This window comes from Mustela lutreola, chromosome 2 (assembly GCF_030435805.1).
Source record: "Mustela lutreola isolate mMusLut2 chromosome 2, mMusLut2.pri, whole genome shotgun sequence".
NCBI classification, from domain to species: Eukaryota; Metazoa; Chordata; class Mammalia; order Carnivora; family Mustelidae; genus Mustela; species Mustela lutreola.
The window spans coordinates 60494378-60514799 of NC_081291.1; the positions used below are offsets into that span (position 1 = coordinate 60494378).

The window sequence follows — 20422 nt, forward strand, 5'->3', positions numbered from 1 at the left end:
ATGTGGGAGCAGCCAACTATATAAACCAATTAATAACAAAATCAAAGAAACACATAAACAATAATACAATAATAGTAGGGGACTTTAACACTCCCCTCACTAAAATGGACAGATCATCCAAGCAAAGGATCAACAAGGAAATAAAGGCCTTAAATGACAAATTGAACCAGATGGACAACACAGGTATATTCAGAACATTTTATCCCAAAGCAACAGAATACACATTCTTCTCTAGTGCACATGGAACATTCTCCAGAATAGATCACATCCTTGGTCCTAAAACAGTTCTCAACCAGTATAAAAAGATTGGGATCATTCCCTGCATATTTTCAGACCACAGTGTTTTGAAGCTAGAACTCAACCAAAAGAGGTAATTTGGAAAGAACCCAACCCAAATACATGGAGACTAAATAGCATCCTTCTAAAGAATGAATTGGTCAACCAGGAAATTAAAGAAGAATTGAAAAAAATAATGGAAACAAATGATAATGAAAACACAACAGTTCAAAATTTGTGGGACACAACAAAGGCAGTTCTGAGAGGAAAATATATAGTGGTACAAGCCTTTCTCAAGTACACAAACTAACCCTACACCTAAAGGAGCTGGAGAAAGAACAAGAAAGAAACCCTAAACCCAGCAGGAGAAGATAAATTATATAGATCAGAGCAGAAATCAATGAAATAGAAACCAAAAAAACAAAAACAAAAACAAACAAACAAAAAAAAAAAACAGAACAAATCAACAAAACTAGGAGCTGGTTCTTTGGTTCTTTGAAAGAATTAATAAGATTGATAAACCCCTGGCCAGACTTATCAAAAAGAAAAGAGAAAGGACCCAAATAAATAAAATCATGAAGGAAAGAGGAGACATCACAACCAACACCAAAGAAATACAAACAATTATAAGAACATACTATGAGCAACTCTACACCAACAAATTTGACAATCTGGAAGAAATGGATGCATTCCTAGAAACATATAAACTACCACAACTGAACCAGGAAGAAATAGAAAGCCTGAACAGACCCATAACCAGTAAGGAGATTGAAACAGTATTCAAAAATCTCCAAACAAACAAAAGCCCAGAGCCAGGCGGCTTCCCAGGGGAATTCTACCAAACATTCAAAGAAGAACTAATTCCTATTCTCCTGAAACTGTTCCAAAAAATAGAAATGGAAGGAAAACTTCCAAACTCATTTTATGAGGCCAGCATCACCTTGATCCCAAAACCAGACAAGGATCCCATCAGAAAAGAGAGCTATAGACCAATATCTTTGATGAACACAGATGCGAAAATTCTCACCAAAATACTAGCCAATAGGATTCAACAGTACATTAAAAGGATTATTCACCACGACCAAGTGGGATTTATTCAAGGGCTGCAAAGGTGGTTCAACATCCACAGAGTAGAGAGCCCAGATATGGACCCTCAACTCTATGGTCAATTAATCTTCGACAAAACAGGAAAAAATAACAGTGGAAAAAAGACAGTCTCTCAACTTCTTTTATTGATGTGTTGTATCACATTGATTGATTTAATCAATCAATAAAAGAAAGAACAAGAACCATATACTCTCAATAGATGCTGAAAAAGAATTTGACAAAGTACAGCATCCCTTCCTGATCAAAACTCTTCAAAGTGTAGGGATAGAGGGCACATACCTTAATATTATCAAAGTCATTTATGAAAAACCCACCACAAATATCATTCTCAATGGAGAAAAACTGAAAGCTTTTCCGCTAAGGTCAGGAACACGGCAGGGATGCCCATTATCACCACTGCAATTCAACATAGTACTAGAAGTTCTAGTCTCAGCAATAAGACAACAAAAGGAAATTAAAGGCATCCAAATCAGCAAAGAAGAAGTCAAACTATCACTCTTTGCAGATATGATACTATATGTGGAAAACCCAAAAGACTCCACTCCAAAACTGCTAGAACTTGTACAGGAATTCAGTAAAGTGTCAGGATATAAAATCAATGCACAGAAATCAGTTGCATTTCTCTACACCAACAACAGGACAGAAGAAAGAGAAATTAAGGAGTCAATCCCATTTACAATTGCACCCCAAACTATAAGATACCTAGGAATAAACCTAACCAAAGAGGCAAAGAATCTATACTCAGAAAACTATAAAGTACTCATGAAAGAAATTGAGGAAGACACAAAGAAATGGAAAATGTTCCATGCTCCTGGATTTAGGCGATATAATGACAGTTTCCTAAAACTGCTACAGTGATGAAATTACTTGGCACAAAGTAAGTGCTCAATAGGTATTTGTTGTATGAATGAATATTTATTATGAGAGTCCTTCTTTTTTTTCAGCTGAAGAAATCTAAGTGTATATATTTTTTAATTTTAGAAATGTAAAGCCTAAGTTCAGAGAAAATATGAAATTTGGCCTACCAGTCATTCATTCAACAAACATTTATTAAGCACTAAGTCTGTGTCAGGCACTGAAGATATAATAGTCACAGATGGTCATTGTTCTCAAGGTGTAGGGATGACATGTTTTTCAAGGTGCTATACTGACTCCACCCCCAAACTACTAGAACTCATGCAGCAATTCAGCAATGTGGCAGGATAGAAAGTCAATGTGCAGAAATCAGTGGCTTTCTTATACACTAACAATGAAAATACAGAAAGGGAAATTAGAGAATCAATTCCATTTACTATAGCATGAAAAACATGGAATAAACATAAAATAAGATACCTGGGAATAAACCTAACCAAAGAGGTAAAGGATCTGTACTTAAGGAACTACAGAACACTAATGAAAGAAATTGAAGAAGATACAAAAAGATGGAAGACCATTCCATGCTCTTGGATCAGAAGAATAAACATTGTTAAAATGTCTATACTGTCTAGAGCAATCTATACTTTTAATGCCATTCCAGTCAAAATTCCACCAGTATTCTTCAAAGAGCTGGAGCAAATTACCCTAAAATTTGTATGGAATCAGAAGAGACCCCGAATCGCTAAGGAAATGTTGAAAAACAAAAATAAAATTGGGGGCATCATGTTACCTGATTTTAAGCTTTACTACAAATCTGTGATCACCAAGACAGCATGGTACTGGCATAAAAACAGACACATAGACCAGTGGAACAGAGTAGAGAGCCCAGATATGGACCCTCAACTCTATGGTCAATTAATCTTCGACAAAACAGGAAAAAATAACAGTGGAAAAAAGACAGTCTCTTAAATAAATGGTGCTGGGAAAACTGGACAGCTATATGTAGAAGAATGAAACTGGACCATTCTCTTACACCATACACAAAGATAAACTCAAAATGGATAAAAGACCTCAATGCGAGACAGGAATCCATCAGAATCCTAGAGGAGAACATAGGCAGTAGCCTCTTCGATATCAGCCACAGCAACTTCTTTCAAGATATGTCTCCAAAGGCAAAGGAAACAAAAGCAAAAATAAACTTTTGGGACTTCATCAAAATCAAAAGCTCTGCACAGCAAAGGAAACAGTCAAAAAAACAAAGAGGCAACCCACGGAATGGGAGAAGATATTTGCAAATGACAGTACAGACAAAAGGTTGATATCCAGGATCTATAATGAACTCCTCAAACTCAACACACACAAAACAGGCAATCATATCAAAAAATGGACAGAAGATATGAATAGACACTTCTCCAATGAAGACATACAAATGGCTCTCAGACGCATGAAAAAATGTTCATCATCACTAGTCCTCAGGGAGATTCAAATTAAAACCACATTGAGATATCACCTTACACCAGTTAGAAAGGCCAAAATTAACAAGACAGGAAATAACATGTTTGGAGGGGATGTGGAGAAAGGGGAACCCTCTTCCACTGTTGGTGGGAATGCAAGTTGGTGCAGCCTCTTTGGAGAACAGTGTGGAGATTCCTCAAGAAATTAAAAATAGAACTTCCCTATGACCCTGAAATTGCACTCCTGGGTATTTACCCCAAAGATACAGATGTCATGAAAAGAAGGGCCATCTGCTAATGTTTATAGCAGCAATGGCCACGGTCTCCAAACTATGGAAAGAACCAAGATGCCCTTCAACGGATGAATGGATAAGGAAAATGTGGTCTGTATACACTATGGAGTATTATGCCTCCATCAGAAAGGATGAATACCCAACTTTTGTAGCAACATGGACGGGACTGGAAGAGATTATGTGGAGTAAAATAAGTCAAGCAGAGAGAGTCAATTATCATATGGTTTCACTTATTTGTGGAGCATAACAAAAATCATGAAGGACATGGGGAGTTAGAGAGGAGAAGGGAGTTGGGGAAAATTGGAAGGGGAGGTGAATCATGAGAGACTATGGACTCTTGAAAAACAATATGAGGGGTTTGAAGGGGCGGGGGGTGGGAAGTTGGGCTACCAGGTGGTGGGTATTATAGAGGGCACGGATTGCATGGAGCACTGGGTGTGGTGAAAAAAATAATGAATACTGTTATGCTGAAAATAAATTAATTAATTTTTAAAAAGTGCTATACTGAAAGAATAAATATCATGAAAATTCCAGACTTGAAGCTCTATTACAAAGCTGTCATCATCAAGAGAGCATGGTACTGGCACAAAAACAGACACCTAGATCAATGGAACAGAATAGAGAGCCCAGAAATAGACCCTCAACTCTATGGTCAACTAATCTTTGACAAAGCAAGAAAGAATGTCCAATGGAAAAAAGACAGCCTCTTCAATAAGTGGTGTTGGGAAAATTGGATAGCCACATGCAGAAAAATGAAATTGGACCATTTCCTTACACCACACATGAAAACAGACTCAAAATGGATGAAGGACCTCAATGTGAGAAAGGAATCCATCAAAATCCTTGAGGAGAACACAGGCAGCAACCTCTTCGACCTCAGCCACAGCAACATCTTCCTAGGAACATCGCCAAAGGCAAGGGAAGTAAGGGTAAAAATGAACTATTGGGATTTTATCAAGATCAAAAACTTTTGCACAGCAAAGGAAACAGTTAAAAAAAAAAACAAAAGACAACTGACAGAATGGGAGAAGATATTTGCAAATGACATATCAGATAAAGGGCTAGTGTCCAAAATCTATAAAGAACTTAGCAAACTCAACACCCAAAGAACAAATAATCCAATCACAAACTGGGCAGAGGACATGAACAGACATTTCTGCAATGAAGACATCCAGATGGCCAACAGACACATGAAAAATTGCTCCATATCACTCTGCATCAGGGAAATACAAATCAAAACCACAATGAGGGGCGCCTGGGTGGCTCAGTGGGTTAAGCCGCTGCCTTCGGCTCAGGTCATGATCTCGGGGTCCTGGGATCAAGTCCCGCATCGGGCTCTCTGCTCAGCAGGGAGCCTGCTTCCCTCTCTCTCTCTGCCTGCCTCTCCATCTACTTGTGATTTCTCTCTCAAATAAATAAATAAAATCTTTAAAAAAAAAAAACAACCACAATGAGATATCACCTCACACCAGTCAGAATGGCTAAAATTAACAAATCAGGAAATGACAGATGCTGGCAAGGATGCGGAGAAAGGGAAACCTTCCTACACTGTTGGTGGGAATGCAAGCTGGTGCAACCACTCTGGAAAACAGCATGGAGGTTCCTCAAAATGTTGAAAATAGAACTACCCTATGACCCAGCAATTGCACTACTGGAGTGACAGTACGGGCTACTGCCAGATTGATCATACTGCCCCATCAGGGACTGGTAAGCCAGGGATGAGCTATCTCTCAGGGACCTTTGGCTCCATATCAGGAAGCCTGGAGTGGGGTGGAGTGGAGTGGATTGAAGTGGAGTGTTACGGAGTGGAGTGGAGTGAGTGGAGCACAGCCGAGTGGGTGTCGTCTTGGGAGAGAAGACACTGGGAGGTGCACTCCGGCCCTCAGGCTGAATGGGGAGACAGAGTCCCTCTTCTTTTGTATGGCAGGGTCTGTGGCATCATCATCCCCTGGAACTACCCCCTGATGATGCTCTCCTGGAAGACGGCTGCCTGCCTGGCTGCTGGGAACACAGTGGTGATCAAGCCTGCCCAGGTGGGTGTGGGCATGTTCTGGGCAGGGCGTGTGGGCTGTAGAGGGTATTGGTAAGCACCCTATAAAGGAGACAGGTGTCCACCCAGGACTGGTTTCTCCCCAAGAGAGGAGCAGTACTGCTGATGAAGGCTGGCCTTCTTTGGGTCCCATTCTGTCAGAGGCAGCATGCGGCAGGGACCAGTGGGGGCTGTAGGCAGTCTGTTCTTTCATCGGTAGAGTGGCTAAGTCAGGTTAGCCAACCCTGTACCTATAGCTGCTTGGTAAACAGTCAGGGATTTCTCCACAGGTGCCAGAACTCTGGGTTTGGGGGAGCAGAAACCTTGTTTGGTAACCCTTGTCCAGGCCTCATGCTCTGAGACTGAAACCCAGTTCCTTATAGAAAAGCTACAGAGATAGGACCTTGGGGTCACTCAGACAGTCTGGAAGGGCCTGAGCAGGGTCCCCCCAGGATGAGGACACTCTGAATGAGCCTCAGCTGCAGTAGCAGCCCCTCCCCTACCTGCCCCCAGTGGTGTTAGGACTTGAAGGTGAGATGCTCTATCATAGGGCTCTGGACAGTGTGCCCCAGAGGTCTCTTGCTCCCCTAGCTGCTTTGGGGCAATTTGGCTCTAAAAGTATTATAATTTAAAAACCAGCAATAACAACAGTTGACATTTACAGTATTCACACTAAGTCAGGAACTCCTAAAGCATTTTAATATATAACAAATTATACTAAAAATTTGCATGTATTTGCTTCTTGAGCATCACAGCAACCCTATGAGTTGACCCATAACTCCTCTGTTAGCGTTGCGGTGGTGTGCACAGATCCAGGCAACTGTCCCTGGAAGAGCCCCCGACAAGCCTATGCTCTCCCAGGGCCAGCACCCCATAAATGTGGTGATTCTGAGGCTCACTGGTAGGTGGGGCACAAGCCAACCTTTACAAGGAATATAACCTGGGCCCGAAGAGGAATGGCTGCTGGCAGGCCAAGAGGAGAGGAACGGCCACCAGCAATGAGGAGGTAATCAGAATCTGGCATGAAGTGCATCCAGTCTGTCCTGGGACTCCCCACTGCCCGAGTGAAGGGGGTATGAACATTTAGGAAGAGGCCAGGCCTGGCCACAGAGCTGGAGCCTTCCAGGAGAAGACACTACAAGGTACATGAGGAAGCAGGCCTTACTCCCAGCTTTCCACTGGAGCCCTGGGGAAAGCTGGCTGGGTTGCCAGTACCCACTATGATGGCGCTTACCTCGATGGTCTTCCTGCCATGACTGCTTCTCCCTGCTTGCTATCTAGGCTGCTGGGAGAGGATGGAAGAACCTCACTTCCCAATCCCTCCTGACCCAGTCTTCTTTCCTGTCTCCTCAGGTGACCCCACTCACAGCCTTGAAGTTTGCAGAGTTGACCTTGAAGGCTGGCATTCCGAAGGGTGTGGTCAACATCCTCCCGGGATCTGGTAAGGAATGTGGACATGGGCATCTGGGGGTGCCAGGGCTCCAGGCAGCTGGAGATTTTCTTGGTCAGAACAGGGTTTGCTGCGTGAGATACTCTAGTGGGGCAGAGCAACCAGGGACACAGTGATCCAGTGGACGTGGCCAGCCTGATGAGGAGATGCCCTCTCCTGTGGTGGGATAGGCACACACACCTGAAAGTGTTCTAGCTTTAAAATGCTTCCCCAAATGTTTTCCTTTTCTTTTTGTATGTCTGTATGTGCTCTGGCATAAAGTATATAACTTGGGAATTATCTGCCCTTGGAAGTTTGAGAGAATTTATCTAGGGTTAGGGCATCTGGGGAGGTATTACATGAATGCTTTTTTAGTTTCTTCTGTGGTTAGTAGTCTAGTTTATTGGAAAAGTTGTCTCTTCTTGCACACATTTTAAAATATATTGACCTAGAGTTATATTAATAATGTCTTATAAGTAATTCCTTTTTGAGTCTCCCCTTGATTGTTAGAGTATCCCCTTTATACTTTACAGTTTTTCTTTCTCTTTTAAAATTGATTAAATTTGTGAAAAGTGCTTGTTTGTCCCCATACTTCCCTCAAAAACAAAAGAGCCCTCAAATTTCTTTACCCATTCCATTGCTATTCTGTTTTTTTCTCTGCTTTCATTATTATTTCCTACTGTGTTCTCCTGTGTGTTTTTTTTGTATCTTTTTGAGTTGAAAGTTTAATTCATTTATTTCTGCTTTTGTCATTTAAATAAGTTAATCATTCAAAGAGAGCTTTGATTATTATCTCCTACCTTTTGATTGACATTTTCATTATTATATAAATGTCCCTCTTTCTTTTTCATAATATTTTTTTTTTTAAGATTTTATTTATTTGTCAGAGAGAGCGAGTGAGAGCGAGCACAGGCAGACAGAGTGGAAGGCAGAGTCAGACGGAGAAGCAGGCTCCCTGCGGAGCAAGGAGCCCGATATGGGACTCGATCCCAGGACGCTGGGATCATGACCTGAGCCGAAGGCAGCTGCTTAACCAACTGAGCCACCCAGGCGTCCCTCTTTTTCATAATATTTTTGTCTTATAGTCTACTTCATCTGATATTAGCATAGCTACTCCAGCTTTCTTATGGTTTTTGTTTGTATGATATATTCTTTTCATCCTTTAACTTGCAACCTATCTTTATCTGATGTCTCCTTGGACAGCAGATACTTGGATCTTGTTTTGATCCCATGTGACAGTCTCTGGCTTTCTGACTGGATTGTTTTATTCATTCATATTTACTGTTATTATTGATAGAGTTGGATTTATGTCTGCAATTTTACTTTTTGCTTTCTGTGTCTCCTGTCTTTTGTTTTTATTTCTCTTCTACGGTTTTCTTTACATTGAGTGAATATTTTCTAGTGTAACATTTTAATTCTTTTAATGATTTTTTTTCACTGTATAGTTTTTAGTTTTTTCCCAGTGGTTACTCTAGGATTTACCATATACTTCCTAAGTCATCAAAAATTACTTCAGATTTATGATAACTTAATCCCAGTGAAAAAGTGCTATTCCTACCAAACTGTAGTATCCCTTCTCCCTTTCTGTGATGTTTTGTCACATATTTTTGTGTACTTATCATTGTTACATTGCTATAACTTTATATAATTTTATGTCTATGGAAGAAGTTAAAAAGAAAGGAGAGAAAATATGTAATTACAGTGTTTGCTGTATTAACTTCATTTACATTTCTGGTTCTCTTCATTTGTTCCTGTTCTTGAATTACTCTGTTGCTACTTTCTTACTCCATTTCCTTACTACCTCCTTTCTGCTATTATTGTCAAGTATATTTCATTTGTATTTGTTAGAAATCCAACAATACAATTATATACATATTATTCTATACAATTGCTTTTTAGCTGAGTTAAGAAAGAAAAGGAAATATTCATTTAAGCTTTTATAGTTATATAATTACCTTTACTGGTGCACTCTGGTGGATTCAGATTATTGTCTGTATGACTTGCTTTTAACTGGAAGAACTTCCTTTGGTAGATTTCTCTTAATGTGAGTCTGCTGGCAACAAATTATCTAAGTTTTGTTTATCTGGAAATGTCTTTATTTTGCCTTTATTTTTTGAAAGATAACTGCTGAATATAAGATTCTTGGTTGACAGTTTTGTTCTTTCAGCATTTCAAATGTATCCACTCCCTCTGGGCCTCTATTGTTTCTGATAAGAAGTCAGCTATTAATCTTATTGGGATTCTTTTATATACAATGAGTCATTTTTATTTACTGCTTTGTATTTTTTCACCATTTTTACTAAGATGCATTTGGGAGTGGGTCTTCTTATGGTTATTTTACGTGGAATTCATTGAATTTCATGGATTTTTAGACTATTTTTCATCAAGTTTGGACAGTTTTCAGCCATTATTTACTCTAACATTTTCCTCTGTTCTTTTTTCTCCTCACCTTCAGGTACTCTCATTATACATATGTCAGTATGATTAATGGTAACCCACTCTCCTCTGAGGCTCTATTCATTAATTTTTTTTTCCTTTCTCTTCTTTAGATTACATATTCTCTAATTAACCTCAAGTTCATGGAGTCTTTCTTCTGCCAGTTCAATCCTACTGTTGAGCCCCTCTAATGAATTTCTTACTCAGTTACTGTACATTCTAGTTGCAGAATTTCTACATGTTTTTACTTAATTTATTGATTATTGTCTACTTAATGAGACATTGCCATCCTAGCTTCCTTTATGCATGGTTTCCTTTAGTTATTTGAACACACTCATAATGGCTGCTTTGAAATCTTTGTTAAGTATAACATCTGGCCCCCCTCAACTTGTATTGCCTTCTTCTTTCTTTCTTTCTTTATTTTCTCCTGATGGGTTACACTTTTCTATTTCTTTGCTTGCATCATAGCTTCCTTTGTTAAAAGGTGGATAATTTAGGTAATATATTGTGCCAGCTCTGGATATTGGCCCTCTTTTTCCCTTTCCCTTGTTTTCATTATTTGCTTGTTTATGTCTTTAGTGACTTGGCTAAGCTATTTAAGTGAAGTCTGTTTTCCATGTGGTGTATAGCCAGTGATGTCACTCCTCAGGGAGCACAGCCTTGAACACAAGATGACAGCAATTTTAGTGGGGCTCTCTTTGACTCTTTTCCCCTGGTCTCCCTGTTAAGCTATGTGCCCCCTTTGGTATCACAGTCAGAAGTTCAGCTCCATTAACTACAGTCTTCTTGCTCTAGTGTTTTCAACAATGCTCTGGGTAATAGATTGCTCTACAATTGATCCAATTAAATTTGGAACCCTTTGCAGGGGTAATTATTGAGGCCATGCTTTGAGGTTTGTTCTTACCCAGAGAGCACTTCCCTGGTTCTCTCTGGTAAACTAATTGTAGTTTACCTCATTGCTGTCATAGAGCTGTCCGCCTTCTCTTAATTGCTCACCCCCAAAATCTCCATTGTTTTTCAAATACCCTTATATTTGAACTTCCCCCACAGTTTCAAATAAAGTTAGTATCTCTGTTCTTGCCCACCCAAAATCTCAGAACCACTGCCTCAGATGTTGGGCCCTATGAGGAAACAGATAAGTTTCCAATAGTCTCAACCTGCCACATCCAGGGTAGAGCCTTCACTTTATGAGTGGGGACTGGGTGGAGGCCATACTTACCAGGAATTTGGCTTCTAAAACACAGAGTTGGAGGAGAAGAAAAATGGTGATGGACTGCCCCCTCTTAGTAAAATGTCATATCCCTGAACTAGCAGCCGGAGGAGAGGAACTCTACCTTAATGTCCATACCCACCTGGGGTGGAGTTTCCATCATGTGGAGGGAGAGGGGAGATGTGGAAGGAGAGAATTGTTCACGGTACAAGTATCACAGACTCTCATTGTTCCTCCTGAGATTTAGTAGATGAACTTGAATAAATGTTTCTTCACTTGCTATATGGAAATTTAAGAAAATTTTCAGAGACTTAAAAATTTTTTTTTTAATGATTTTCATCAGTGACCCTTATTTTGCTGGGAATTGTCAACAGCACTCCTCATGTTAGCCTTCAGAAGTGATGCCATCCTCATTACCTTTTTTTTTTTTTTTAGAATACCCTTTGAACTTGTGTTCATACTTTTATTATCATTATTATTTTTAAAGATTTTTTTTTATTTATTTGTCAGAGAGAGAGCGAGAGTGAGCACAGGCAGACAGAGTGGAAGGCAGAGTCAGAGGGAGAAGCAGGCTCCCTGCGGAGCAAGGAGCCCAATGTGGGACTCGATCCCAGGACGCTGGGATCATGACCCGAGCCGAAGGCAGCTGCTCAACCAACTGAGCACCCAGGCATCCCCATAATTTTATTATTTTTTAAGCTAACGTTTTCAATTTTTAAAATTTTTATTTTTAAAGATTTAAAAAATTCTGTTCACTGATTCATTAGTTGCATATAACACCCAGTGCTCATCATAACACCTGCCCTCCTTAATACTCATCATGTAGCTACCCCATCCTCCCACCCCCCCTTCTTTCTGTAAACCTCAGTTTGTTTCCTAGAATTCAGAGTATCTCATGGTTTATCTTCCTCTTGGATTTCTTCCCCCTCAGGTTTCCCTCTCTTCCCCTAATGTCCTCCATGCTATTCCTTCTGTTCTACATATGAGTGAAACCATATGATAATTGTCTTTCTCTGTTTGACTTATTCCACTTACCATAATCCCCTCCAGTTCCATCCCTGTCAATGCAAATGTTAAGTATTCATCCTTTCTGATGGCTGAGTAATATTCCATTGTATATATGAACCACATATTTTTATTCATTCATCTGTTTAAGGATATCTCATCTCCTTCCACAATTTGACTATTGTAGACATTGTTGCTATGAACATTGGGTGCATGTGGCCCTTCTTTTTCACTACAACTGTATCTTCGGGATAAATACCTAGTAGTACAACTCCTGGGTTGTCTTGAGGAACCTCCATACTGTTTTCCAGAGTGGCTGCACCAGCTTGGATTCCTACCAACAGTGTAAGAGGGTTCCCCTTTCTCCACATCCTCACCAACACATGTTGTTTCCTGTCTTGTAAATTTGGGGGATTCTAACTGGTGTAAGGTGGTATCTCAATGTTTTTTTTTTTTTTTTAATATCTTTTCAGCGTAACAGAATTCATTGTTTTTGCACCACACCCAGTGCTCCATGCAATACGTGCCCTCCTTAATACCCATCACCTGGCTCCCCCAACCTCCCACCCCCCACCCCTTCATAACCCTCAGATTGCTTTTCACAGTCCATAGTCTCTTTTGATTTGAATTTCCTTGATGGCTAATGATGCTGAACATTTTTTCATGTGTCTGTTAGCTATTTGTATGTCTTCATTGAAGTGTCTGTTCATGTGTTCTGCCCATTTCTTGACTGGGTTATTTGTGTTTTGGGTGTTGACTTTGAGAAGTTCTTTATAGATCTTAGATGCCATCTGTTTGTAGTGTCATTTACAAATATCTTCTCCCATTCTGTGGCCTGCCTCTTAGTTTTGGTAACTGTTTCCTTTGCTGTGCAGAATCTTTTTATCTTGATGAAGTCCCACAAGTTCATGTTTGCTTTTGTTTCCCTTGCCTTTGGAGATGTGTCTTGAAAGAAGCTGCTGTGGCTTATGTCAGAGAGGTTACTGCCTATGTTTTCCAGGATTTGGATGGATTTCCTGTGTCACATTGAGGTCTTTCATGAATTTTAAGTTTGTCTTCGTATATGGTATAAGAGAATGGTGCACTTTCATTCTTCTGCATGTGTCTGTCCAATTTTCCGAGCACCATTTATTGAAGAGACTTTTTTCCATTAGATATTTTTTCCCGATTTGTTGAAGATTAGTTGACCATTAGTTGAGGGTCCATTTCTGCGGTCTCTGTTCTCTTCCACTGATCTATATGTCTGTTTTTGTGCCAATACTATGCTGTCTTGATGATCACAGCTTTGTAATACAGCTCGTATATGTAATACAGCTTGTGATACTTCAAGCTTTTGTTTTCTCTTTCAACATTCCCCTGTCAATTCAGGGTCTTTTTGGGTTCCATCCAACTTTTAGGATTGTTTGTCCCAGTTCTTTGAAAAATGCCAATGGTACTTAAGATGGATGATATGAATGGCATTGAGAGTATAGATTGCTCTGGGCAGCACAGACATTTTAACAGTGTTTATTCTGCCAACCATGTGTATGGGATATTTTTCCATCTGTTTGTGTCTTGCTCAATTTCTTTCATAAGTGTTCTGTAGTTTGTGGAGTATAGACCCTTCACATCTTTGGTTAGATTTATTCCTGGGTATCTTATGGGTTTTTGGTGCTATTGTAAATGGAATCAATTCCTTAATTTCTCTTTCTATTCTTAGTATATAGAAATGCAATTCATTTCTATGTTTTGATTTTGTATCCTGCCACATTACTGAATTGCTGTATGAGTTGTAGTAATTTGTGGGTAGAGTCTTTTGGGTTTTCCACATAAAGTCTCATGTCATCTGGAAAGAGAGAAAGTTTAACTTCTTCCTTGCCAATTTGAATGTGTATTTTATTTCTCTTTGTTGTCTGATTGCTGAGGCTAGGACTTCTGTTGAATAGCTTGTGGTGAGAGTGGGCATCCCTGTCATGTTCCCGACCTCAGGGGAAAAGCTCTCAGTTTTCCCCCATTGAAAATGCCATTCTCTATGGACTTTTCATAGATGGTTTTTATGATAATTGTAGTGTGTTCCTTCTATCTCTACACTTCCAAGAGTTTTAATCAGGAAAGGATTTTGTATTTTGTCAAATGCTTTTTTCCATCAGTTGAGAGAATCATACCTTTCTTATGTTTTCTTTTATTAAATGCTTTATTATGTTGATTGATTTGCAAATGTTGAAGCAACCTTGCATCCCAGGAATAAATCACACCTGTTTTTGGTTGATAATACTTCTAATGTACTGTTGGATGCTATTGGTAGAATGATGTACTGTACTGTACTAATAATGTACTGTAGGATGCTGTTGAGTATTTTGGCATGCATGTTCATCAGTGATATTGATCTGAAATTATCCTTTTTGATGGGGTCTTTGCCTGTTTCGGGGGTCAGAGTAATGCTGGCCTCATAGAACAAGTATGAAAGTTTTTCTTCTATTTCTGTCTTTTGAAACAGCTTCAGTAGAATTGGTGTAATTTCTTCTTTAAGTGTTTGGTAGTATTTCCTTGGGAAGCCCTGGACTCATGTGTTTTGGGAGGCTTTTGATTACTCTTTCAACTTCCTTGCTGCTTATTGTTCTGTTCAGAATGTGTATCTTTTCTTGTTTCAGTGTGGATAGTTTATAAGTTTCCAGGAAGTCTTCCGTTTCTTCCAGATTGCTTTATTTGTTGGCATATAGTTGCTGGTAATAATTTCTAATAATTGTTTCTATTTCCTTGTTGTTAAGTGTGATTTCTTCCCTTTCATTATTGATTTTATTAATTTGGGTCCCTTTTTTCTCTCTCTCGCTTTCTCTCTCTTTTTTGGATAACTCTGGCCTGAGGTTTATCAATTTTATTAATTCTTTTGTGGAAGCAGCTTCTAGTTTCATTGTTCTGTTCTACTATTTTTCTGGTTTCTGTTTCATTGATTTCTGCTCTAATCTTTATTATTTCTCATCTGCTTGGTTTAGGCTTTCTTTGCTGTTCTTTCTCCAGGTCTTTTAGTTGTAATGTTAGCTTGTGCATTTGGCATTTTTCCAATTTTTTGAGAGAGGCTTGGATGGCTATGTATTTCCCCCCCTTAGGACCACTTTTGCCATATCCCATGGGTTTTGGACCGGTGTGTTTTCACTCTCATTAGTTTCCATGAATTTTTCACATTCTTCTTTAATTTCCTGGTTGACCCAATCATTCTTTAGCAAGATGCTCTTTAACTTCCAAGTGTTTGAATTCCATCCAAATGTTTTCTTGTGATTGAGTTCCAGTTTCAAAGCATGTGGTCTTAAAATATGCAGAGAATAATCCCAATCTTTTGGAATTGGTTTAGACCTGATTTATGATCTAGTATGTGGTTCCATGTCCCGTTGAGAAGAATGAGTATTTTGTACAATACTCATACAATGAGTATTGTATGTTTTAGGATGGAATGTTCTTTATATATCTACAAAGTCCATCTGGTCCAATGTGTCCTTCAGTAGTCTTCTTTCTTTCTTTTTTTTTTTTTTAAGATTTTATTTATTTTGACAGAGAGATCACAAGTAGGCAGAGAGGCAGGCAGAGAGAGAGAGAGGAGGAAGCAGGCTCCCTGCTGAGCAGAGAGCCCAACGTGGGACTCGATCCCAAGACCCTGAGATCATGACCTGAGCCAAAGGCAGCGGCTTAACCCACTGAGCCACCCAGGCACCCCAGTAGTCTTATTTCTTTTTTATCTTTTTCTTAAATGATCTGTCTGATGCTGTGAGTGGAGTGTTGAATTCTCCTACTATTACTGTATTATTATCAATATGTTTCTTTATTTTTTTTCATTATTAGTTGGTTGATAAAATTGGCTGCTTCCATGTTGGAGGCATAGATGTTTACAATTGTTGTATCTTCTTACTGTATAGAACCTTTAAGTATAATATAATGTTCCTCTACATCTCTTATTATGGTCTTTGGCTAAAAATCAAATTTTTCTGATATGAAGGTTGCTACCTCAGCTTTCTTTTGAGGCTCATTAGCATGGTAGATAGTTCTCCATCCCCTCAATTTCAATCTGGAAATGTCTTTAGATTCAATATGAGTCTCTTTTAGACAACATGGATGGGTCTTGCTTTTTTATCCAATCTGAAACCGTATGTCTTTTGATGGGAGCATTTAGCCCATTTCCTTTTAGAGTACCTATTGAAATATGAATTTAGTGCTATTGTAATGCCTATAAAGTCCCTTTTTCCATAGATTTTTTTTCTTTTTTGTCTATGTGATTGTTGGGGTTTCTCTTCGTTTACAGAATCCCCCTTAATATTTCTTACAGGGCTGGCTTAGCGGTAGCATATTCTTTTAGTTTCTCCTTTCCTGAAAGCTCTTGATCTCTCTGTCCTTTCTGAATGACAGCCTTGGTGGGTAAAGTTTTCTTGGCTTCATGTTCTTTTCACTTAGTAGTCTGAATATGTCCTTCCAGCTCTTTCTTAGCTTTCCATGTTTCTGTGGACAGGTCTGACGTTATTCTGATATTCCTCCCTCCATATGTAAGGAACCTCCACTCCCTGGCTATTCTCAGGACTGCTTCCTTGGCTGTAAAATTTGCAAGCTTCACTATTGTATGTTGGGGTGTTGATCTATTTATTGATTTGGGGAGGGGCCTTCTCTGCCTCTTAGACAGGAATGCTTGTTTCCTTTCCCAGATTAGGGAAGTTCTCAGCTATCATTTCCTCAAATATGCCTTCTAGCCACCCCCCCTCCACTCCCTTGGGGATCCCAATAATTTTGACACTGGTACATTTCATGGCATCATTAATCTCTGCAATTCTTTTCTTAGGTGCTACTAGCTACCTGTCCCTATTTTCCCCAGCTTCCTCCTTTCTATCAGCCTGTCTTCTAGATCACTAATTCTCTCTTCTGCCTCATTTACCCTAGCTGTTAGAGCATCCAATTTAGATTGCATCTCATTCATAGCAAGTTTTTCTATGGCCTGATTAGATCTCATTATGCTCTTAGAGATTCTATATTTTCACTAATGCTTCTTTCAATCCTAGCTATTGTTGTCATGATTGCGATCCTAAATTCTCTCTCTGACACTTTGCTTATATCCATATCCATTAGTTCTATGGTAGATTACATTGTCTCTGGTTATTTTCTTTGATGAGAGTTTCTCCTCCTAGTCATTCTGTTGGGGGATGGTTGAGTGAAGGAGTAGAGTCCAAAATATCAACTATGACCCAAGCAAGGTGTACCCTAGCTAAATCCAGAGCAGTGAGAAGCCATCACTGATAAAACAAATCCAGGGGCGCCTGGGTGGCTCAGTGGGTTAAGCCTCTGCCTTCGGCTCAGGTCATGATCCCAGGGTCCTGGGATCGAGCCCCACATTGGGCTCTCTGCTCGGCAGGGAGCCTGCTTCCTCCTCTCTCTCTGCCTGCCTCTCTGCGTACTTGTGATCTCTCTCCCTCTGTCAAATAAATAAATAGAATATTTAAAAAAAAAAAAAAAAACAAATCCAGAATGAAACACAAGAATAAAATCTACTAAATTAAAAAATTTTAAAAAGGAGGGATGAAGGAAGGGGAGCTATAATCTTTCAGTGTGTACAAAGCAGGGTGTTTCAGTTGTTCCTGTGTGTATTTTGGTTCATGTGTTAGAGAACACTATTTCCCAAAATTAAAAAGAAAGTAAAACTTTTATACATATATGAAAGTAAAATTTTTATATACATATATATGAAAGTAAAAGTATATGTATGTATATATCTCATATATGAAAATAAAACTTTTATATCTATATATTAAAATTTTACTTTTCTTGTAATTTTATGTATATATATTACATATATATGTAATATTGAATAGTAAAGAAAGAACTACAAAAGAGCATATGCCTATAAAAACATACAGGTGTGAAAAAATACAAGTTAAAAAGCTACTATGAATTACAAGTTGATATAATAAACATCTAACTGAAACAAGAAAAAGGTAAAAAGAATAAAACAGAGGAAAAGCATAAGAGAAAGAAAACAAAGAAAAAGAGAGTTAAATCTGAAAAATAAACAAGCTGTGAGGCAACACCTGGAGCTCACCATACTATTTTCCCCTGGTGTTGGGATTTTACAGTCTTATGGGGTCTGTAAGGTTGTTGTCCTCTTGTTCTTCCAGCCTGTTCTGGGGGAGGAGTATGGCGTGCTGTTTCTCAGGCAACCCTGTGTGCGTGGAGTTACCCTGCCCCCTGTCAGGAAATGGACTCAGTGGAAACTAGTCTTCTTGTGCTTTTGTTCTGTGGCAGTTTTTTGTGCTTCTCCCGAAGGGTAGAGCAAAAATGACCACACCCAAACCTCTGGCCTGGAGCAGAAAATTCACAGTCTGCACTCTTTAATAAACCCTCCAGAGCAAACAGTCTCCTTTTCTGTATGCGCCATTGAAAACCACAGCCTCCCCTGCAGTGACTCAGAGGTTGTCCCAGGGACCCAGGCCTGGTGCTGACCTTTGTGCTTCTAAAACCATGAGCGACTGCGGGCTCACCCTCTCACCCACAGCCCCTGGATCCTGTGTGAGCACTGCTCTAAAACCCTTTCCCAGCCTCTACAGCTCTGTAAGTTTTTGCCTGGTTGTGGGCCCAGGCTCCTGATTTTTTCAGGCTGCTCAAGAGAAGAGCAGTTCTCAACCAGGCTGGCTTGTAGTTTTTGGTGATCTGAGCTGAGAAACCATTCCTGGGCTCACTAACCATAAGCTGCTTCCTGGCTTCACTGCTTGTTGCCAGTTCAGGAAGCCCCTTTGTCTCTGAGGCTTCTATCCCGAGACCATAATGCTCTCCTAGAATTCTGCCTGTTCCTTTCCAAGAAGGATGTCACTCTTTTTTTTTGGGGGGGGGGGGGGTCTGTCACTCCTTAGAGCAGATTTCTAAAGGTTCTAATTTTGTGCTCTGGTGTTATATCACTTACCATGCACCAGCTTATGGTGCCTCCCTCCCCCTTCTGTTTATCTTCTGATACCTCCCTACAGATTTGTGACTCTGCACTTCCTACCTTGCAAAAAACAGTGCTTAACTGATTGTAAAGATCCAAATATATATTCTTACACCTCAGACTGATTTCATGGGTGTTCAGAATAGTTTGGTAGATATCCAGCTAAATTCAGGGGACCAGTTAAAATGGGGTCCCATACTCCACCATCTTGGCTCCTCTATTTTTGTTATTCCAAATTAACATGCAACTGTAGTTCTGTTATCTTCTCTGATGCAGTAAGAAAGAAGACTAAAGGAATTTCCAAGTTTATTTTTTCTAAAATTCTCTTCTTATATTTCTAGTTTTATTAGGTCATGATTAGAGAATATGGCCCATGTATTTGTTTGCTACTGCTGCTGTAACAAAGTACCACTAATGAAAGAGCAAATAAAGTCACATTATGAGGGCCTAGGGGTTAGGATATCAACATATGAATGGGGTAAGATACAACCGAACCCATAATAGTTGTACACAATGCTTTCTGAAATGGAAGTTTTCTGTGGCACCTGGCCCTGTCAGTCAGTGGAGCATGCAACTCTTGATCTCAGAACTGTGAGTTCTAGCTCTACATTGGGTGTAGAGATTACTTAAAAACAAAGTCTTTAAAATGGAGAATTTCTTTGTAATCTGATACATAATACCTTCTCATAAATATTTCTTTGGTAGCCTATAAGAGTGATATTATTGTTGTTAGTAGTAATAATAGTAAAAACACTATTTTTCAGAGCAGTTTAAGGTTCACAGAAATATTGAGTTGAAAGTATAGAGAGTTTCCTTATACCCCACACCCCCTGTGCACACAGCCTCCTTCACTATCAACATCCTATGCCAGAGTGGTAGGTTTGTAACAAGTGACAAACTTACACTGACATGTCATTATCACTCAAAGTCCACAGTTTTCATTAGGATTCACACTTGGTGTTGTACATTCGTGACAAATATATAGTGACATGCCTCTACCATTGTGGTATACAGAATCAATGTCACTGCCCTAAAACTTCGCTGTGCTCCATCTACTCATCTCTCCCTCCCTCCAGTCCTTGGAAGCCACCAGTCTTTAACTATCTCCATAGTTTTTCTTTTCCAGAATGTCATATAGTTGGGGTCATATGGTATATAGTCTTTACAGGTTGGCTTCTTGCACTTAGTAATATGCATTTAAGTTTCTTCCATATCTTTTCATAGCTTGATAGCTTATTTCTTTCTAATCTGAATAATAATATTCCATTGTCTGGATGTGCCACAGGTGATTTATCTGTTCACCTACTGAAGGACATATCAGTTTGTTCCATGTTTTGGCAGCTATGAATAAAGCTGCTAATAACATCTGTGTGCAGTGTTTTATGTAGACAAGTTTT

The 20422-nt window shown here is 39.4% G+C and overlaps 1 protein-coding gene across 4 annotated transcripts in view; it reads left to right on the plus strand.

Moving 5' to 3' along the window:
• The window catches only part of ALDH1L1 (aldehyde dehydrogenase 1 family member L1), a 126749-nt gene that overhangs the window by 90355 nt on the left and 15972 nt on the right, over window positions 1-20422 (plus strand). For all 4 annotated transcript variants that reach the window (XM_059161965.1, XM_059161967.1, XM_059161968.1 and 1 more), the window contains 2 exons: window positions 5913-6018; window positions 7368-7455. In XM_059161965.1, the coding sequence (XP_059017948.1) occupies window positions 5913-6018; window positions 7368-7455 (194 nt within the window). The remainder of the gene's footprint in view (window positions 1-5912; window positions 6019-7367; window positions 7456-20422) is intronic.